The 15216-nt window shown below is 46.5% G+C and overlaps 1 protein-coding gene across 4 annotated transcripts in view; it reads left to right on the top strand.

The window, feature by feature from the left end:
* The first annotated feature begins 390 nt into the window (after nucleotides 1-390).
* The window catches only part of LOC140458903 (uncharacterized), a 53019-nt gene continuing 38193 nt past the window's right edge, over nucleotides 391-15216 (top strand). For all 4 annotated transcript variants that reach the window (XM_072553652.1, XM_072553653.1, XM_072553654.1 and 1 more), the window contains exons 1-5: nucleotides 391-480; nucleotides 652-969; nucleotides 7304-7582; nucleotides 12158-12230; nucleotides 12391-12462. In XM_072553652.1, the coding sequence (XP_072409753.1) occupies nucleotides 429-480; nucleotides 652-969; nucleotides 7304-7582; nucleotides 12158-12230; nucleotides 12391-12462 (794 nt within the window). In that variant the 5' untranslated portion in view covers nucleotides 391-428. The remainder of the gene's footprint in view (nucleotides 481-651; nucleotides 970-7303; nucleotides 7583-12157; nucleotides 12231-12390; nucleotides 12463-15216) is intronic.

Below are 15216 nucleotides of genomic sequence, written 5' to 3'. Positions count from 1 at the left end.
GTGAAGAGCATGATGGGACATGATTTGACGTCCCTTGATCAGTATTGGCCATTGTGTACATGGATGTACAGTGACCATGGAGACTTGTTGCTATCCCCTCTCAATCAGATTTCGGTGGAGAATGGGAAAACTGGTCAGACTGTGGGAGACCTGGCCTTCCTCAGTCACAGAAATAGTCACCACCTCATCCACAACTGAAGGACTGAAGAGTTTAACCTGGGGAAAAGGGAGGAGAATTAGAGCGTGAATGTGCTTCCTGCAGCATTCCATCAGTCAGTGAACTGGATAACTGCCACTGTCTCCCGATAGTTTCACTCAGCGAAGTTAGCTCTTGACTGATTGAACTAGTTAAAGATTAACCTGGTTCATTGACCAGGGACTGCTGGCTGGACACTGTTTAGTACAGGGACCGACGCTGCTCTCACAGGATGGAGAGAGCCCGACTCACTGCCATTACTGTCTGGTCACTTCTATCTCTTGGTGAGAGTGCATTTTTCATGTTGGTATTGAGGGTTATGTAGGGACGATGTGGGGTGGGCGGGGGTGCTGGTGAGGATTATGTTAAATACAACGGATTTCACAGTCTTTCCCTGTCTCCATTTGGAGTTAAACTGGCTGAACATTAACCTGCGATTCTTCTTCCCCTTGTAGTTGACTCTGAGGCTTTGACCATCTCAGTGAGTAAGAGGCTGATTAATGCAGCAGTCGGAGACCCTGTGCTCCTGTCGGTGAGACCGTCGGAGAGGGTGAGGAGTGGATCTTGGAAGCACAACGGGTCAGATGTACTTGTGTGGATTAACAAAGCAGCAGACATTAATAATATTTACAGGGGACGGGTGGAGTTCTTACAGAGTAATGGCTCTCTCCTGCTCAAATCAGTCACTGCTTCAGACAGCGGAGAGTACAGCGTTACCATGAACTCATTCGGTGATGCTGTAGCGAATGCAACAATCATCCTTTCTGTGTTTGGTGAGTAACAGGAATGTTTTCCTTAACCAAGTCGTTCATGCATCGCTTGTTCACAGGCTGCGTGTGAAACATGTTGGTTTGGGATCATTTATTTTGTCGATCCTGGAAGTCGAATTCTGGCAAGGGAACCACTGAGAAATGTCCTTGTTCAGCAATGAGTAGGGCCTCTGTACCTTAGGTGAACACACACAGATTACAACCATCTACAAGACACACGACGGCAACTCCCCAAAACTCCACCGACATGACTTTCCAAACCGGTGACCACTTCCTCCTCAGTTTAACTCCCAAGCTTCCTCCCCCTACTGTTGGTCAGCTCAGCCCCAGCCAGTGTGAGGGAGACAGACTCTTATAGTTGTGAAGGGTTTTTTTAAAAAATCAGTTTGTGCATGGGATTATGGGCATCACTGGCTGGGCTAACATTTGTTGCTCACCCCTAATTGCTTTGGATAAAATGGTGTTGGGTAGCTTTTATGAACTTTTGTATTCCCCAGGCAGTGGTGGCTTCCACAGTGCAGTCGGAGTTTCGGGATTTTGAAACCTGGTGACAGTGAGGCAACAGAACATCTAATTCCAAGTCAAGATGAAAAACCTATCTATTTCTACCTTATAGAGCCATCAATACATATAGCATGGAAACAGACATTTCGATCCAACATGTCCATGCTGATTTATTTTCCCAAATTAAACAAGTCCCTCTTGCCTGCATTTGGCCCATATTCCTCCAATCTTCTCCAACCTTTCCTATCTGAGTACCTGTCCAAATGCCTTTTAAATTCACCTGCCACTTTCTATAGCAGTTCATTCCACATACAAACACACTCTAAGTGAAAAGGTTAGCCCCCCCCAGTTCCCTTTCCCCTCTAGTTTTGAACTCCCCCACCCCTAGAGAAAAGACCTTAGCTATTCACTTCCTCTCCTCATGACTTTGTGACCCTCCATAAGGTCACCCCTCGACCTTCTTCAGTCGAGTCTTGAATCCACTTAATGACACAGCCTCTGCAGTAAATGACCTTGTGGGAGCAAATAAATCAAGAAGCCCCAACTTTTTTTTTAATGTCAAAAATTTACTTTATTCATAAAATATTTTGATGATCTGTACAATTGGTCATGCCATACATCCGTAAACATTCCATTTCTTGGTATGCAGAGACAGAGTAATATGTACAGGTCGGTACGATTACATTTTTAGCTGAGGCGTCAGCAGAGCCCAAATGACTGCGTGGGCCCCCTGTTCTTCTTTAGGCAGGCAGATGTGACATGGTGGTCTTTCTTTTTTTTTGTGGTTCAACAATCAGTAACGTTTATTTTTTTTTTATTTCAAAAATATACTTTATTCATAAAAAGATTTGATGGTCTGTACATTTGATCATGCCATACATATGTCCACAGTTACAAACACAGATTCGAATTTATCCTTGTCATTTACAATCCTGTGCATTTTTCAATCTTGTACATATATTTGGCTGAGGCATCAGCAGAGCCCAAAAACACGTCCGCATGGGCCCCCTGTTCTTCTTTAGGCAGGCCGATCTTACACGGTGGTCTTTCCCCACCGCGCCTTGGCGGCAGCTGCCCCAAGCTTCAGCGCGTCCCTCAACACGTAGTCTTGGACCTTGGAATGTGCCAGTCTGCAACACTCGGTCGGGGTCAACTCCTTCAGCTGGAAGATCAACAGGTTTCGGACCGCCCAGAGAGCGTCCTTCACCGAGTTGATGATCCTCCAGGCGCAGTTAATGTTCGTCTCGGTGTGAGTCCCGGGGAACAGGCCGTAGAGCACGGAGTCTCGCATCACGGCGCTGCTCGGGACGAACCTCGACAAGCACCACTGCATTCCTCTCCAGACTTCCTCTGCATAGGCACATTCCAGAAGGAGGTGTGTGACAGTCTCGTCCCCCCCGCAGCCACTTCGAGGGCAGCGTGCGGTGCGGCAGAGAGTCCGGGCGTGCATAAAGGATCTCACAGGCAGAGCCCTTCTCACCACCAGCCAAGCCACGTCTTGGTGCTTGTTGGAAAGTTCTGGCGATGAGGCATTCTGCCAAATGGCTTTGACAGACTGCTCAGGGAACCGCTCGACAGGATCCGCCCTCTCCTTTTCCCGAAGGGTCTCAAGGACGCTACGTGCTGACCACTTCCTGATGGACTTGTGGTCAAAGGTGTTTTTCCTCATAAATTTCTCCACGAAGGACAGGTGATACGGAACTGTCCAACTACTCGGAGCGTTCCGCGGCAGTGAGGCCAGGCCCATCCTTCGCAACACCGGGGACAGGTAGCTCTTTTTTTTTTATTTCAAAAATATACTTTATTCATAAATGATTTGATGGTCTGTACATTGGATCATGCCATACATATGTCCATATTTACAAACACAGATTCGACTCTATCCTTGTCCTTTACAATCCTGTGCATTTTTCCATCTTGTATATATACATATATTTGGCTGAGGCATCAGCAGAGCCCAAAAAAAACGTCTGTATGGGCCCCCTGTTCTTCTTTAGGCAGGCCGATCTTACACGGTGGTCTTTCCCCACCGCGCCTTGGCGGCAGCTGCCCCAAGCTTCAGCGCGTCCCTCAGCACGTAGTCTTGGACCTTGGAATGTGCCAGTCTGCAACACTCGGTCGGGGTCAACTCCTTCAGCTGGAAGATCAACAGGTTTCGGACCGCCCAGAGAGCGTCCTTCACCGAGTTGATGATCCTCCAGGCGCAGTTAATGTTCGTCTCGGTGTGAGTCCCGGGGAACAGGCCGTAGAGCACGGAGTCCCGCGTCACGGCGCTGCTCAGGACGAACCTCGACAAGCACCACTGCGTTCCTCTCCAGACTTCCTCTGCATAGGCACATTCCAGAAGGAGGTGTGTGACAGTCTCGTCCCCCCCCGCAGCCACTTCGAGGGCAGCGTGCGGTGCGGCAGAGAGTCCGGGCGTGCATAAAGGATCTCACGGGCAGAGCCCTTCTCACCACCAGCCAAGCCACGTCTTGGTGCTTGTTGGAAAGTTCTGGCGATGAGGCATTCTGCCAAATGGCTTTGACAGTCTGCTCAGGGAACCGCTCGACAGGATCCGCCCTCTCCTTTTCCCGAAGGGTCTCAAGGACGCTACGTGCTGACCACTTCCTGATGGACTTGTGGTCAAAGGTGTTTTTCCTCATAAATTTCTCCACGAAGGACAGGTGATACGGAACGGTCCAACTACTCTTTCCCAACATAAAAGTGTCTTAAACAGTGAGAGTAAAAGTAGCTTCCAAAAGCGCAGATCCTGCCTGAACAATGTCGTTAACCCTTTCTTTGTGACATTGACATACAAAGTAGATTTTGAACGTTGAATGGTGAATCCCACGCAAAGCTGTACAAAAGGTTCCACACAGAAGGTAATCACATGAACTGGAAGCTGTTGGTATCTTTGGACCCAGCAAGGTTTGTGACTCAATGGGGAATTGATCAGTAAGTGATTTACATGAGCAATGTAAAGAAATGTTCTAAGGAATTTGATTGGAGCTCCTACTTTTTCTCATTTCTACAACTCATTCGGGAGTCAGTAATGTTTTTGTGCCACCCCAGTTGCTCTGGGATGGTGACGCTGAGCTGCCTTCTTCAATCGATGCAGTCCGTGTCTCTCGTGCTCTTTGGCCACTGTGCTCTTTGGGAGGGGGTTGACAGATTTTGACCCAGTAATATTGATGGTGTAATATAATTCCACATCAGTATGGCGTGTGAATTGGAAGGGAACTTGGTTTATGTTTCCGTCCATCTGCTTTCCTTCTTCTAGATGGTAGAGGTCACAGGAGAAAGTGAGGACTGCAGATGCTGGAGATCAGAGTCGAGAGTGTGGGGCTGGAAAAGCACAGCAATATTCTCCTGCTCCTCAGATGCAGCCTGACCTGCTGTGCTTTTCCAGCACCACACTCTCGACTCAGTAGAGGTCACAAGTTTGGAAAGTGCAGTTGAAGGAGCCTTGGTGAGTGGCTTTAGTGCATTTGGTAGATATTTATTATTTGATGCTCCTGAGTACCGAGGGTAAAGGTACATATTTCTCCCTTCCACCTGGAATTTCCACCAAGATTCCCATCCACCTTCCAAAGACCCATTCTCCCACTTCCAACAGACCCTTCCACCCAGACCATGTAACTCTCCACCCCCTCAGCTCCCTGCCTCATTCCTGATGAAGGGATTTTGCCCAAAACATCGACTCTCTTGCTCCTTGGATGCTGCCTGACCTTCTGTGCTTTTCCAGCACCACACCCTCAACTCTGATCCCCAGCATCTGCAGTCCTCACTTTCTTCGAAGAGAATGCACTGACAATAGTCAGTTGTAGTGAAGCAGACAATGTCTTAGAACTCCCTTACCCGTATGTGAAATAGGGCAGGGGGTGGTATTTATTAAGGTGGGGTTAGGAGCAGGCGTGGGCCATTCACCCCCCCCCTTGAATCTATTCCACCATTCCAATGGGATCATGGCTAATCTGGGCTCTGGTTCCATAAACCTTCCTTTGGCCCATATCCCTTAATATCTTTGCTCAACAAAAATACATCCATCTCAGGTTTAAACTTAACAACTGATCCAGCATTCACTGCCATTTTTGGGAGAGTGTTCCAAACGTCTCCCACCCTTTGTGTGTCGAAGTGCTCCCCAAAATCTCTCCTGAATGCTCTGTCCCTAATTCTCAGGTGATGTCCCCAAGATCTAGAATCCCTAACCAAATAGTTTATCTACCCTGTCTTGTCCTGTTGTGGTTGATGTAAGACAAAAACACCCCCCTACACATGCACACACCTCCATCTCGGGGAAGCATTGAAATTACTTTCAAAGAATAGATTTATGTGATTTACACCACTTGGCAGACACATTTTGTGGGTGTCATTGGTTAGGCCAGCATTTATTGCCCAGAGGGCAGTTAAGAGTCAACCACATCGTTGTGGATCTGGAGTCACATGTAGGCCAGACCAGGTAAGGAGAACAGATTTCCTTCCTTAAACGGCATTTGTTAATTTTTTTTTCTGCCAGTTACCAATTACATGGTCACTCTCTGATTCTTCATTCCAGATTTGTATTCATTCGAACCTGGACATTTTCCAGAACTCTGGAATTATATTCTGGCAATGATATCACTAGGGTTACCACCTACCCCATATGAAACTGGATGGAATTTATTGATTGCAAGGTCGATGCATCAAGTTCTGAGGAATATTTATTTTTGTCACTAGGATCTTGAAGCCACTGATTGACATCACATTGCTGTTTAAATCTAATGCACTCTTTAGCAGAAGTGAATGAGTCCACTAATGTTATTGAAAAGGTGAAGGAGCTGGCCAATAGGATGAAGAGGAAATGATGGCCAAGTGTTATTAATGCCAGACTGTTAGTCCAGACATTCAGCTGGGGACCAGGGCTCAAATTATGCATAGTAGATGATGAAATTTTAATTAATTTATTTTTAAACTCTGGCATTAAGAATCAATTAATGACCATGAAACCATTAATTATGGTCAGAAAAACCTAAATGGTTTATTCATGTTCTTTAGGGAAGGAAATCTGCCATCCTCACCTGGTCTGGCCTACATGTGACTCTTGATGTGGTTGACTCTCAACTAATCTCTGAAATGACACGGCAAGTCACTTAGCTCAAGGGCAGATCTGGATGGTAGGACATGCTGACCAGGCAGTGATGCACATGTCGCGTGAGTGAATAAAATAATCAGCAGGAAGTATTCGTTTCATTCTGAACATACACTTCCATTTTCCAGAAAAGGGACATATGGCTTGATACTTTCAAACCAGTGGAATTATATTCAATGAAATTCGATTAAAAAAAAAGCCTTAACAATAGAAAGCAAAATAGGGAGAGTGACTTCTCAGTGCTTTTCAAGCAATGTCCTGGCTGAACTGGAAAAGGAGTCAGGCGAAACTGGAAGACAGTGAGTTCCACTTCACTACATGGAGCTTGTTCAGCCAAGAATTCTCCAGCACCGAACCAACCTACAGCCTGACGTCGTAAGGTTTGAGACCTTTGTCATGAGTTTGGTAAAATACTCCAAATGAGAAGAAGACCTGAATACAGTTCGTTGGGCCTTGAACGTCAATATACTTCCTTGTTAAAAAATTGTCCGTTTCTGGAACATGTTTTTCATTTCCATTGCTTTCAGTGGAGAATAAAAATCTGTTTTTTTACATCTGCACTAGCTGATCTACCCTGATTACAGAGAAATTAAAAAATAAAACATGTTCACATTCGGAATGCTGATGGCATGAAGCTATCTACGGCTGGAGCTGTTCAATTAAAATAAAACCATGTATTTCATTATTCTATCTTCGATTAATTCTTCTGTTTCCAATCCACAGAGCCAATCTCCTCTGTGTCTATTATATCCAATGTTTCGAACACAGTGAAAGAGAATGACACAGTGTCCCTGAGGTGCCATGTAATGGGAGATTGGACCGAAATATGTTGGCTCTTCAATGGGAGTCTTGTCAACAGCAAAGGGAGGACAACATTTTCCTCAGGAAATGCCATGTTGATGATAATTCATGTTGACACAAGCAATACTGGCAACTATCGATGTATTGCACGTAGCCCTGTGAGTGAAAAAGCAAGCGAGCCCTATTCCTTGAGCTTGGAGAGTAAGTACAATGGATTCACATTGATTTGTATTGAACAATTGGGTGCTGCATTTTATATGTTAACAGTCTGAGCGCCTGGAGGTATTATATTGTGTTCACAGCCCTACACAACTACAACTTGCCTCCATCAGTAGCAATTGTGTCTCACAGCATTTAATATCAGATTCCGTTCCTGTCCTGTTCGGGTTAAATTCCTGTTCTGTAACAGGCTGGATGACACTGAGGTGAAGCCAATGGAGTATCTACATAGGACCAGGATCGGCCATTCAGTTCATTGAGCCTGTTCCACCATTCAATGGTTGATCTCCTGTCTAGCTCCATATACATGGCTTTGACCCTTTGCTCAACAAAGCCTTATCTATCAGATTTAAAACTAATAGCTGATCCAGCATCCACTGCCATTTGTGGAAGACAGTTCCAAACATCTGCCACCTTTTGGGTGTCGTAGAATCATGGAGTCATACAGCACAGAAACAGACCCATTGGTCCAACCAGTCCATGCCAAACATAATCCCAAATGAAACTGGCCCCACCTACCAGCTCCTAACCCATATCTTTCCAAAGCCTTTCTACTCATGTATATTACCAAATGTCTTTTAAACATTATAAATGGACCTGCATCCACTACTTCCTTAGGAAGTTCATTCCACCTTGACTGGGTCATCCACTTGACTAGATCACCATGCAGGCTGGGGGAAGGGCGGCAGCTCAGTGGTTAGCACTGCTGCCTCGTAGCACCAGGGTCCCGTGTTCGATTCCTGCCTTCAGCAACTGTTTGTTGTTTGCATGTTCTCCCCGTGGGTTTGGTCTGGTTTCCTCCCACAGGCCAATGGTGTGCAGGTTAGGTGAATTGGCCATGCTAAATTGCGCAAGTATCCAGTGATGTGAAGGCTAGGTGGATTAGCCATTGGAAACGCAGGGTTACAGAGATAGCTTAGGGGGTATGGTGGAATGAACTTCAGAGGATCCATGTGCACTCTATGGGCTGAATGGCCTGCTCAACACTGTTGGGATTTTACGATGGCTCTGTGTTAAACATTTACCCCTCATGTCTTTTGTAAATCTCCTCTCACCTTAAAATGTGTCCGCTAATCTTGAAATCCCCCATTCTGGGGAAAAGACAATTACCATTAACTCTATCTATACCTCTCATTATTTTATAAACTTCTATCAGGTCACCTCTCAACCTCCTCCCCTTTAGTGAAAAAGTCCAAGACTATCCAGCCTTTCTTTATAACTCAAACCTTCCATACCTGGCAACATCCTGGGAAATCTCTTCTGACCCCTCTCCGGCTTGATAACATCCTTCCTATAACTGGGCGACCAGAACGGGACACAGTACTCCAGAAGAGGCCTCACCAATGTCCTGTACAACCTCAACATGACACTCCAACTCCTATACTCAAAGGACTGACCCCTTGAAGCTATAAATTTACAGATGAACTACATTCCAAGAAACAGGACAAGGGCCAAAGTGCTTCCTAGCATCTCATCGGAATGTTCTGGCCCTAATTTTCAGACAGCGTCCCAAGTTCCAGAATCTCCAACCAGTGGAAATAGTCTATCTTTGTCTACCCTGTCCTATCCTGTTAATATCTAGGGTTGGAACCAATATATCGTCTCCTTACCAGCTGGGTGGCACAGTGGCTCAATGTTTAGCACTGTCCCATCAGCACCAGGGATCAGAGTTTGGTTCCAGCCTTGAGTGACTGTGTGTGAAGTTCTCCCTATGTCTGTGTTGGTTCCCTCCAGGTGCTCCAGTTTACTTCCATAGTCCAAAGATGTGGAGGTTAGGTAGATTGGCCATCGGAAATTGTCCTGTTGTGTCCAGAGATGTGTAGGCTGGGTGAGTTATCCGTGTGGGGATAAGGTGGGGTTTCCTTTGAAGTGTCAGTGCAGACTCGATGGGCCGAGTGGTCTTTTCGTGCTGTGTAGGAATTCTAGGTGCTATGATTCAGAAGGAAGTTAATTGATGGCCAAGAGTTGGAGGAAATTGGAGTTAAATTAGCTCTGAACCATCTTCCTGCCCATCTTTGAGTGGATTCTTTTGTGTCCACCTGAGACAACAGACAAGACTTGAGATTCACAAATGCTTCAGGAAGATCACATTTCAGACAGTACAGCACTCCCTCCCTCCTTTGTGGACATGTCCGTTTAGATTGTGGATAGTGCAGATGTGCAAAGTGACTGAGGGTTCCTGTTGTTCAGTCACCGAAGGCTAAGCCAGCTATAGGAAGGCTAATGGAATGTTAGCCTTTTCTGCAAGAGGATTTGAGAATCAGGATTTTGTGAACAATTGGCTGAAGTGTTGCTTGAGCCCATAACATTCTGAGGCGGGGAGAAGCGTATTATCGATGATCCAAAAAAGAAATCAAGATACCTTCTCAAAAAAGTGCATGTTGTCCACTTGACTAGGTCGCCATGCAGGCTGGGGGAAGCACGGTGGCTCAGTGGTTAGCACGGCTGCCTCTCGGCACCAGGGACCCAGGTTCGATTCCTACCTTGGGCAACAGTGTGGAGTTTGCACATTCTCACTGTTGGTTTCCTCTAGGTGCTCCAGTTTCCACTCACAGTCTAAACATGTGCAGGTTAGGTAAATTGGCCATGCTAAATTCCGCAAAGTATCCAGAGATGTGCAGGCTAGGTGGATTAGCCATTAGAAAGGCAGGGTTACTGGGATAGGTTAGCCATTGGAAACGTAGGATTACCGGGTTAGGTTAGCCATTGGAAACGCATTGGATAGGTTGGGGGGGGGGTGAGTGTGGATGGGATGCACTTCAGAGGGTCCGTATGTACTCAATGGGCCGAATGGCCTGCCCCCGCACTGTAGGGATTCTATGATGGTGAAGACAAAAATGTGATACATTGAGAATTGAATTCTTCTGAGTCTGAGAAAAAGCATTTGAGATGTTTACCATTCTACCAGAGGGTTAAACACATTTGTGGTATTGCAATTATACCCTTGTGAGTCCACTAAGAGTTTTTCTATCTCACCCATGAGGTGTGGGTGTTGCTGACATTACCGATCCCTAATTGCCCAGCGGGCAGTTACTGTCAACCACATTACCATGGGTCTGGAGTCACACGTAGGCAGATGTTCTTCCTCAAAGAAAAGGAGTGAATGGTTCAGAACAGGATTACAAAGTTGTTACCAGGGTTGGAGGGTTTGAGCTATAGGGAGAGGCTGAATAGGCTGGGGCTGTTTTCCCTGGAGTGTTGAAGGCTGAGGGGTGACCTCATAGAGTTTTACATTAGGGGCATGGATAGGGTAAACAAAGTATTTTCCCTGGGGTGGGGGAGTCCAGGACTAGAGCGTATAGGTTGAGGGGAAAGATATAAGAGAGACCTACAGGGCAACTTTTTCACGCAGAGTGGGGCGTGTATGGAATGAGCTGCCAGAGGAAGTGGCGGAGGCTGGTACAATTGCAACATTTAAGAGGTATCTGGATGGGTATGCGAATAAGGAGGGTTTATAGGGATATGGTCCAGGTGCTGGCAAAAGGGTCTCGATTAGGTTGGGATAGCTGGTTGGCATGGACTAGTTGGACCAAAGGGCCTGTTTCCGTGCTGCCACAGCTCAATGACTCTATCGCTAGATTGGGATTTATTTTATAACCACAGTTGCATGTTGACATTAGGCTAGTTTTTAGTTTTTTATGAAAAAACATAACCTATTTTTCAAATTAACCCGTTCTGAGTTGTTGTTACACGCCTCTGGAGTGCGTGGGTCTTGAACCCAGAACTCCCAATCCAAGGGTAGAGATATGACCACGACATCACAAGAGGGCCCTATCTTAGCTTTTGAATTTGTTTTTAACTTACCTATTTTACTAATTAACTTTATCAGAGACTTTATCACACTGTTCTGGAGCAGGTGGAACTTGAACATCAGCCTCCAAACCAGGGGTAGGGTTATTACCACTGTACCACAGGAGGGCCCTATGCTCGTTTTTTTTATTTAACTTACTTTTCTAATCGACATGTTCAGAGGTGCTGTTACACTCCTCTAGAGCAGGTAGGTCTTAAACCCTCCCAGTCCGGAGTAGGGATACCACAAGAGGACTATTTGCTAGCTTTTTATTCCAGATTTAAAAAAAAAAATCGGATTCATCTGCCACTATGGGATTTGAACCGAGGGCAGAAAAGAATTGTCCCTAACCCAGAACAATAAACTGGAGCTCAGGTTTAGATTAGAATCCCTACAGTATGGAACCAGGCCCTTTGGCCCAACGAGTCCACACCGACCCTCCAAAGAGCAACCCACCAAGACCCCATTCCCCGACATTTACCCGTGGCTAATGCACCTATGGGCAATTTAGCACGGCCAATTCACCTAACCAGCACATCTTTGGATCGTGGGAGGATACCAGAGCACCCAGACATGGGGAGAATGTGCAAACTCCCCACAGACGGTTGCCCAAAGTGGGAATTGAACTCGGGTCCCTGGCGCTGTGAGGCAGCAGCGCTAACCGCTGAGCCACCGTAGCACCCAATTATTAACCCACTACTGCAGCACCACCTCATTCACCTAAATGGTGTCACCTTGATCTGTAACGCAATGAACTTCTTTTGCAGATCAGACCAGTTCAAAGGATAGCAAAGGATACTCAGGATGGCTTTTGGTGATACTCGCGCCATGTCTAATAATGTAAGTAACTCCAGCTGGATTCAATCTTCACAGTAAAACTTAATGGTGCTGCCTACTCAAAGCAGCACTTTGAAGTCAACACAAAAAGCTCACTCGTAATTATGTTGAAACGTTTGAACGTGGGGAAGGTAATTAAGCTGCGTCGTTCTGATCGTTGCAGATGCTGTGTGGTCTTCACCAGGAACAGAATAAGCTGTTGTGACCAGCAATGCTCCTGCTCCTTCCTCAGCAGGTGAGAGTCACGTTTCTTCAGAAGCTTGCTGTAGAATTTCACCCCTTGAGTTCAATCAGAGTGGGCAGGCAGCACGTTAGAGAAACACGCCGAAATTTCAAAAAAGCGAGAATGTGCAATAAGACCTGGGTGTCCTTGTATACCAGCCGCTGAGAGTCGGCATTGCAGCTCCAGCAGGTAACGAGCAAGGCAAATGGTGTGATGGCCTTCATAACGAGAGGACTGGAGTGCTGGAGCATGGATCTGGATTAGACTGGTGCTGGGAAAGCGCAGCAGGTCAGACAGCATCCGAGGAGCAGGAAAATCAACCTTTCGGGCAAAAGCCCTTCATCAGGAATGAGGCAGGGAGCCTCCAGGGGTGGAGAGATAAATGGGAGGGGGGTGGGGTGGGGCTGGGAGAAGGTAGACAAGAGTACAATGGGTGGATGGAGGTGGGGGTGAAGGTGCTAGGTTGGAGAGGAGGGTGGAGCAGATAGTTGGGAAGGAAGATTGGCAGGTAGGACAGGTCATGAGGATGGTGCTGAGTTAGACTAGATTAGATTACATTACAGTGTGGAAACAGGCCCTTCGGCCCAACAAGTCCACACCGACCCGCCGAAGCACAACCCACCCATACCCCTACATTTATCCCTTACCTAACACTACGGGCAATTTAGCATGGCCAATCCACCTGACCTGCACACCTTTGGACTGTGGGAGGAAACCGGAGCACCCGGAGGAAACCCACGCAGACACAGGGAGAACGTGCAAACTCCACACAGTCAGTCACCTGAGGCGGAAATTGAACCCGGGTCTCTGGCGCTGTGAGGCAGCAGTGCTAACCACTTGGCAGGTTGGAACTGGGGTAAGGTGGGGGGGGGGGGTAGGGGTAATGAGGTGAGTCTGTTTCAGGACATGGTTGAAGAGCTGTAGGGCAGAGGAGATAACTTGGGGGTTGCAGTAAGAGAGAGACTCACTCCTTGCAGAGAGTAGAGCATAGCTTCTTCAAGATAGGCATCCTTGCAAAGGCCTTGCTGCTATTGTACAGCGCCTTTGTGAGATCACAGCTGGAATACTCTGTGCAGTTTTGTTTTGTTTATCTGAGGAAGACTGTTCTTGCTGGAGCGAGAGAGAGTGCAGCAAAGTAATAACAGGCTAATTCTTGGGATGGCAGGACTGATGTTTGAGGAGAGGTTGAATTGGTTAGGAATTTCACCGCTGGAGTTCAGAAGAATGAGGAAGGAGATATAAACAAATACAATTGTAACAAGACCAGATATTGTGAAACTTGAAAGGGTTCAGAAAATACTTACACGGATTTGCCAGGGTCGGAGGGTTTGAGCGACAGGGAAAGGCTGAATAGACTGGGCTGCTCTCCCCCGGAGCGTCGGAGGCTGAGGGGTGACCTTATAGAGGTTTACAAAATCATGAGGGGCATGGATAGGATAAATAGACAAGGTATTTTCCCTGGGGTGGGGGAGTCCAGAACGAGAGGGCATAGGTTGAGGGTGAGAGGGGAAAGATTTAAAAGGGACCTAAGGGCCAACTTTTTCACTCAGAGCATGGTACATGTATGGAATGAGCTGCCAGAGGAAGTGGTGGAGGCTGGTACAATTACAGCATTTGAAAGGCATCTGGATGGATAGGAAGGGTTTGGAAGGATATGGGCCAAGTGCTGGCAAATGGGACTAGGTTAGGTTGGGAGATCTGGCCGGCATGGACGGGTTGGGCTGAAGGGTCTGTTTTCGTGCTGTCCATCTCTATGGCTCTAAGACTAGAAAGGAAGGATGTTCTCAGTGACAGGGGAGTTCAGAACCAGAGGTCTGCTGTCCCATAACACGGGGTAAATCATTTCGGAGAAATCTCTTTACCCAGAGAGTGGTGAGCCTGTGGAATTCTCTATCACAGAAAGCAGCCAACTATTACACAATTTTAAGGAGGAGTAGGATATAAGAGGTTAAGTGGATCAAAGGGTATAGGGAGAAAGTGGGAGCAGACCTTGGAGTTGGATGATTAGCAATGATCTTAACGAATGGCTCAAAAGGCTGAATGCCCTATTCCTGCTCCTCTTTTCTACGTTTCTATGAGTGTTTTACCAAATATTATGTCAATGCAACGATATTGGAAAGAGTAATTTGCAGAGAAACCCGTCTATTCAATCTGACTGGGTCATGCTAACATTCATATCTCTGCACCATCTCATATATTGAGCTAAAATCTCTTCAACACATCTGGAGGCTGATACAATTACAACATTTAAAAGGCCTCTGGTGGGTATATGAATAGGAAGGGTTGAGAGGGACGAGCGCTAGCAAATGGGACTAGATTAATTTAAGATATCTGGTTGGCATAGACGTGTTGGACCAAAGGGTCTGTTCTGGGCTGTATATCTCTATGACTCTATGACTCTAAATCAGTGCTATTCTCGCCCCCAACCTCTCTGTTCTGCCACTGGTTTCGATCATGGAATTGTTGTGAAAGTAAATATTTAAGTAAGCATTTCACAAACTGTACTTTCCAACCCCCATTCCACCAAATCTCATCTGAAATGTCAGCATAAATAAATCTTTATTAGGTAAAAACAATGACTGCAGATGCTGGAAACCAGATTCTGGATTCGTGGTGCTGGAAGAGCACAGCAGTTCAGGCAGCATCCGAGGAGCAGTAAAATCGACTTTTCGGGCAAAAGCCCTTCATCAGGAATAAAGGCAGAGTGCCTGAAGGGTGGAGAGATAAATGAGAGGAGGGCGGGGGTGGGGAGAAAGTAGCATAGAG

Source organism: Chiloscyllium punctatum, chromosome 34 (assembly GCF_047496795.1).
Source record: "Chiloscyllium punctatum isolate Juve2018m chromosome 34, sChiPun1.3, whole genome shotgun sequence".
NCBI lineage: Eukaryota > Metazoa > Chordata > Chondrichthyes > Orectolobiformes > Hemiscylliidae > Chiloscyllium > Chiloscyllium punctatum.
The sequence above is the reverse complement of the archived record's forward strand: the minus strand, read 5'-3'. Positions and strand labels throughout refer to the sequence as shown.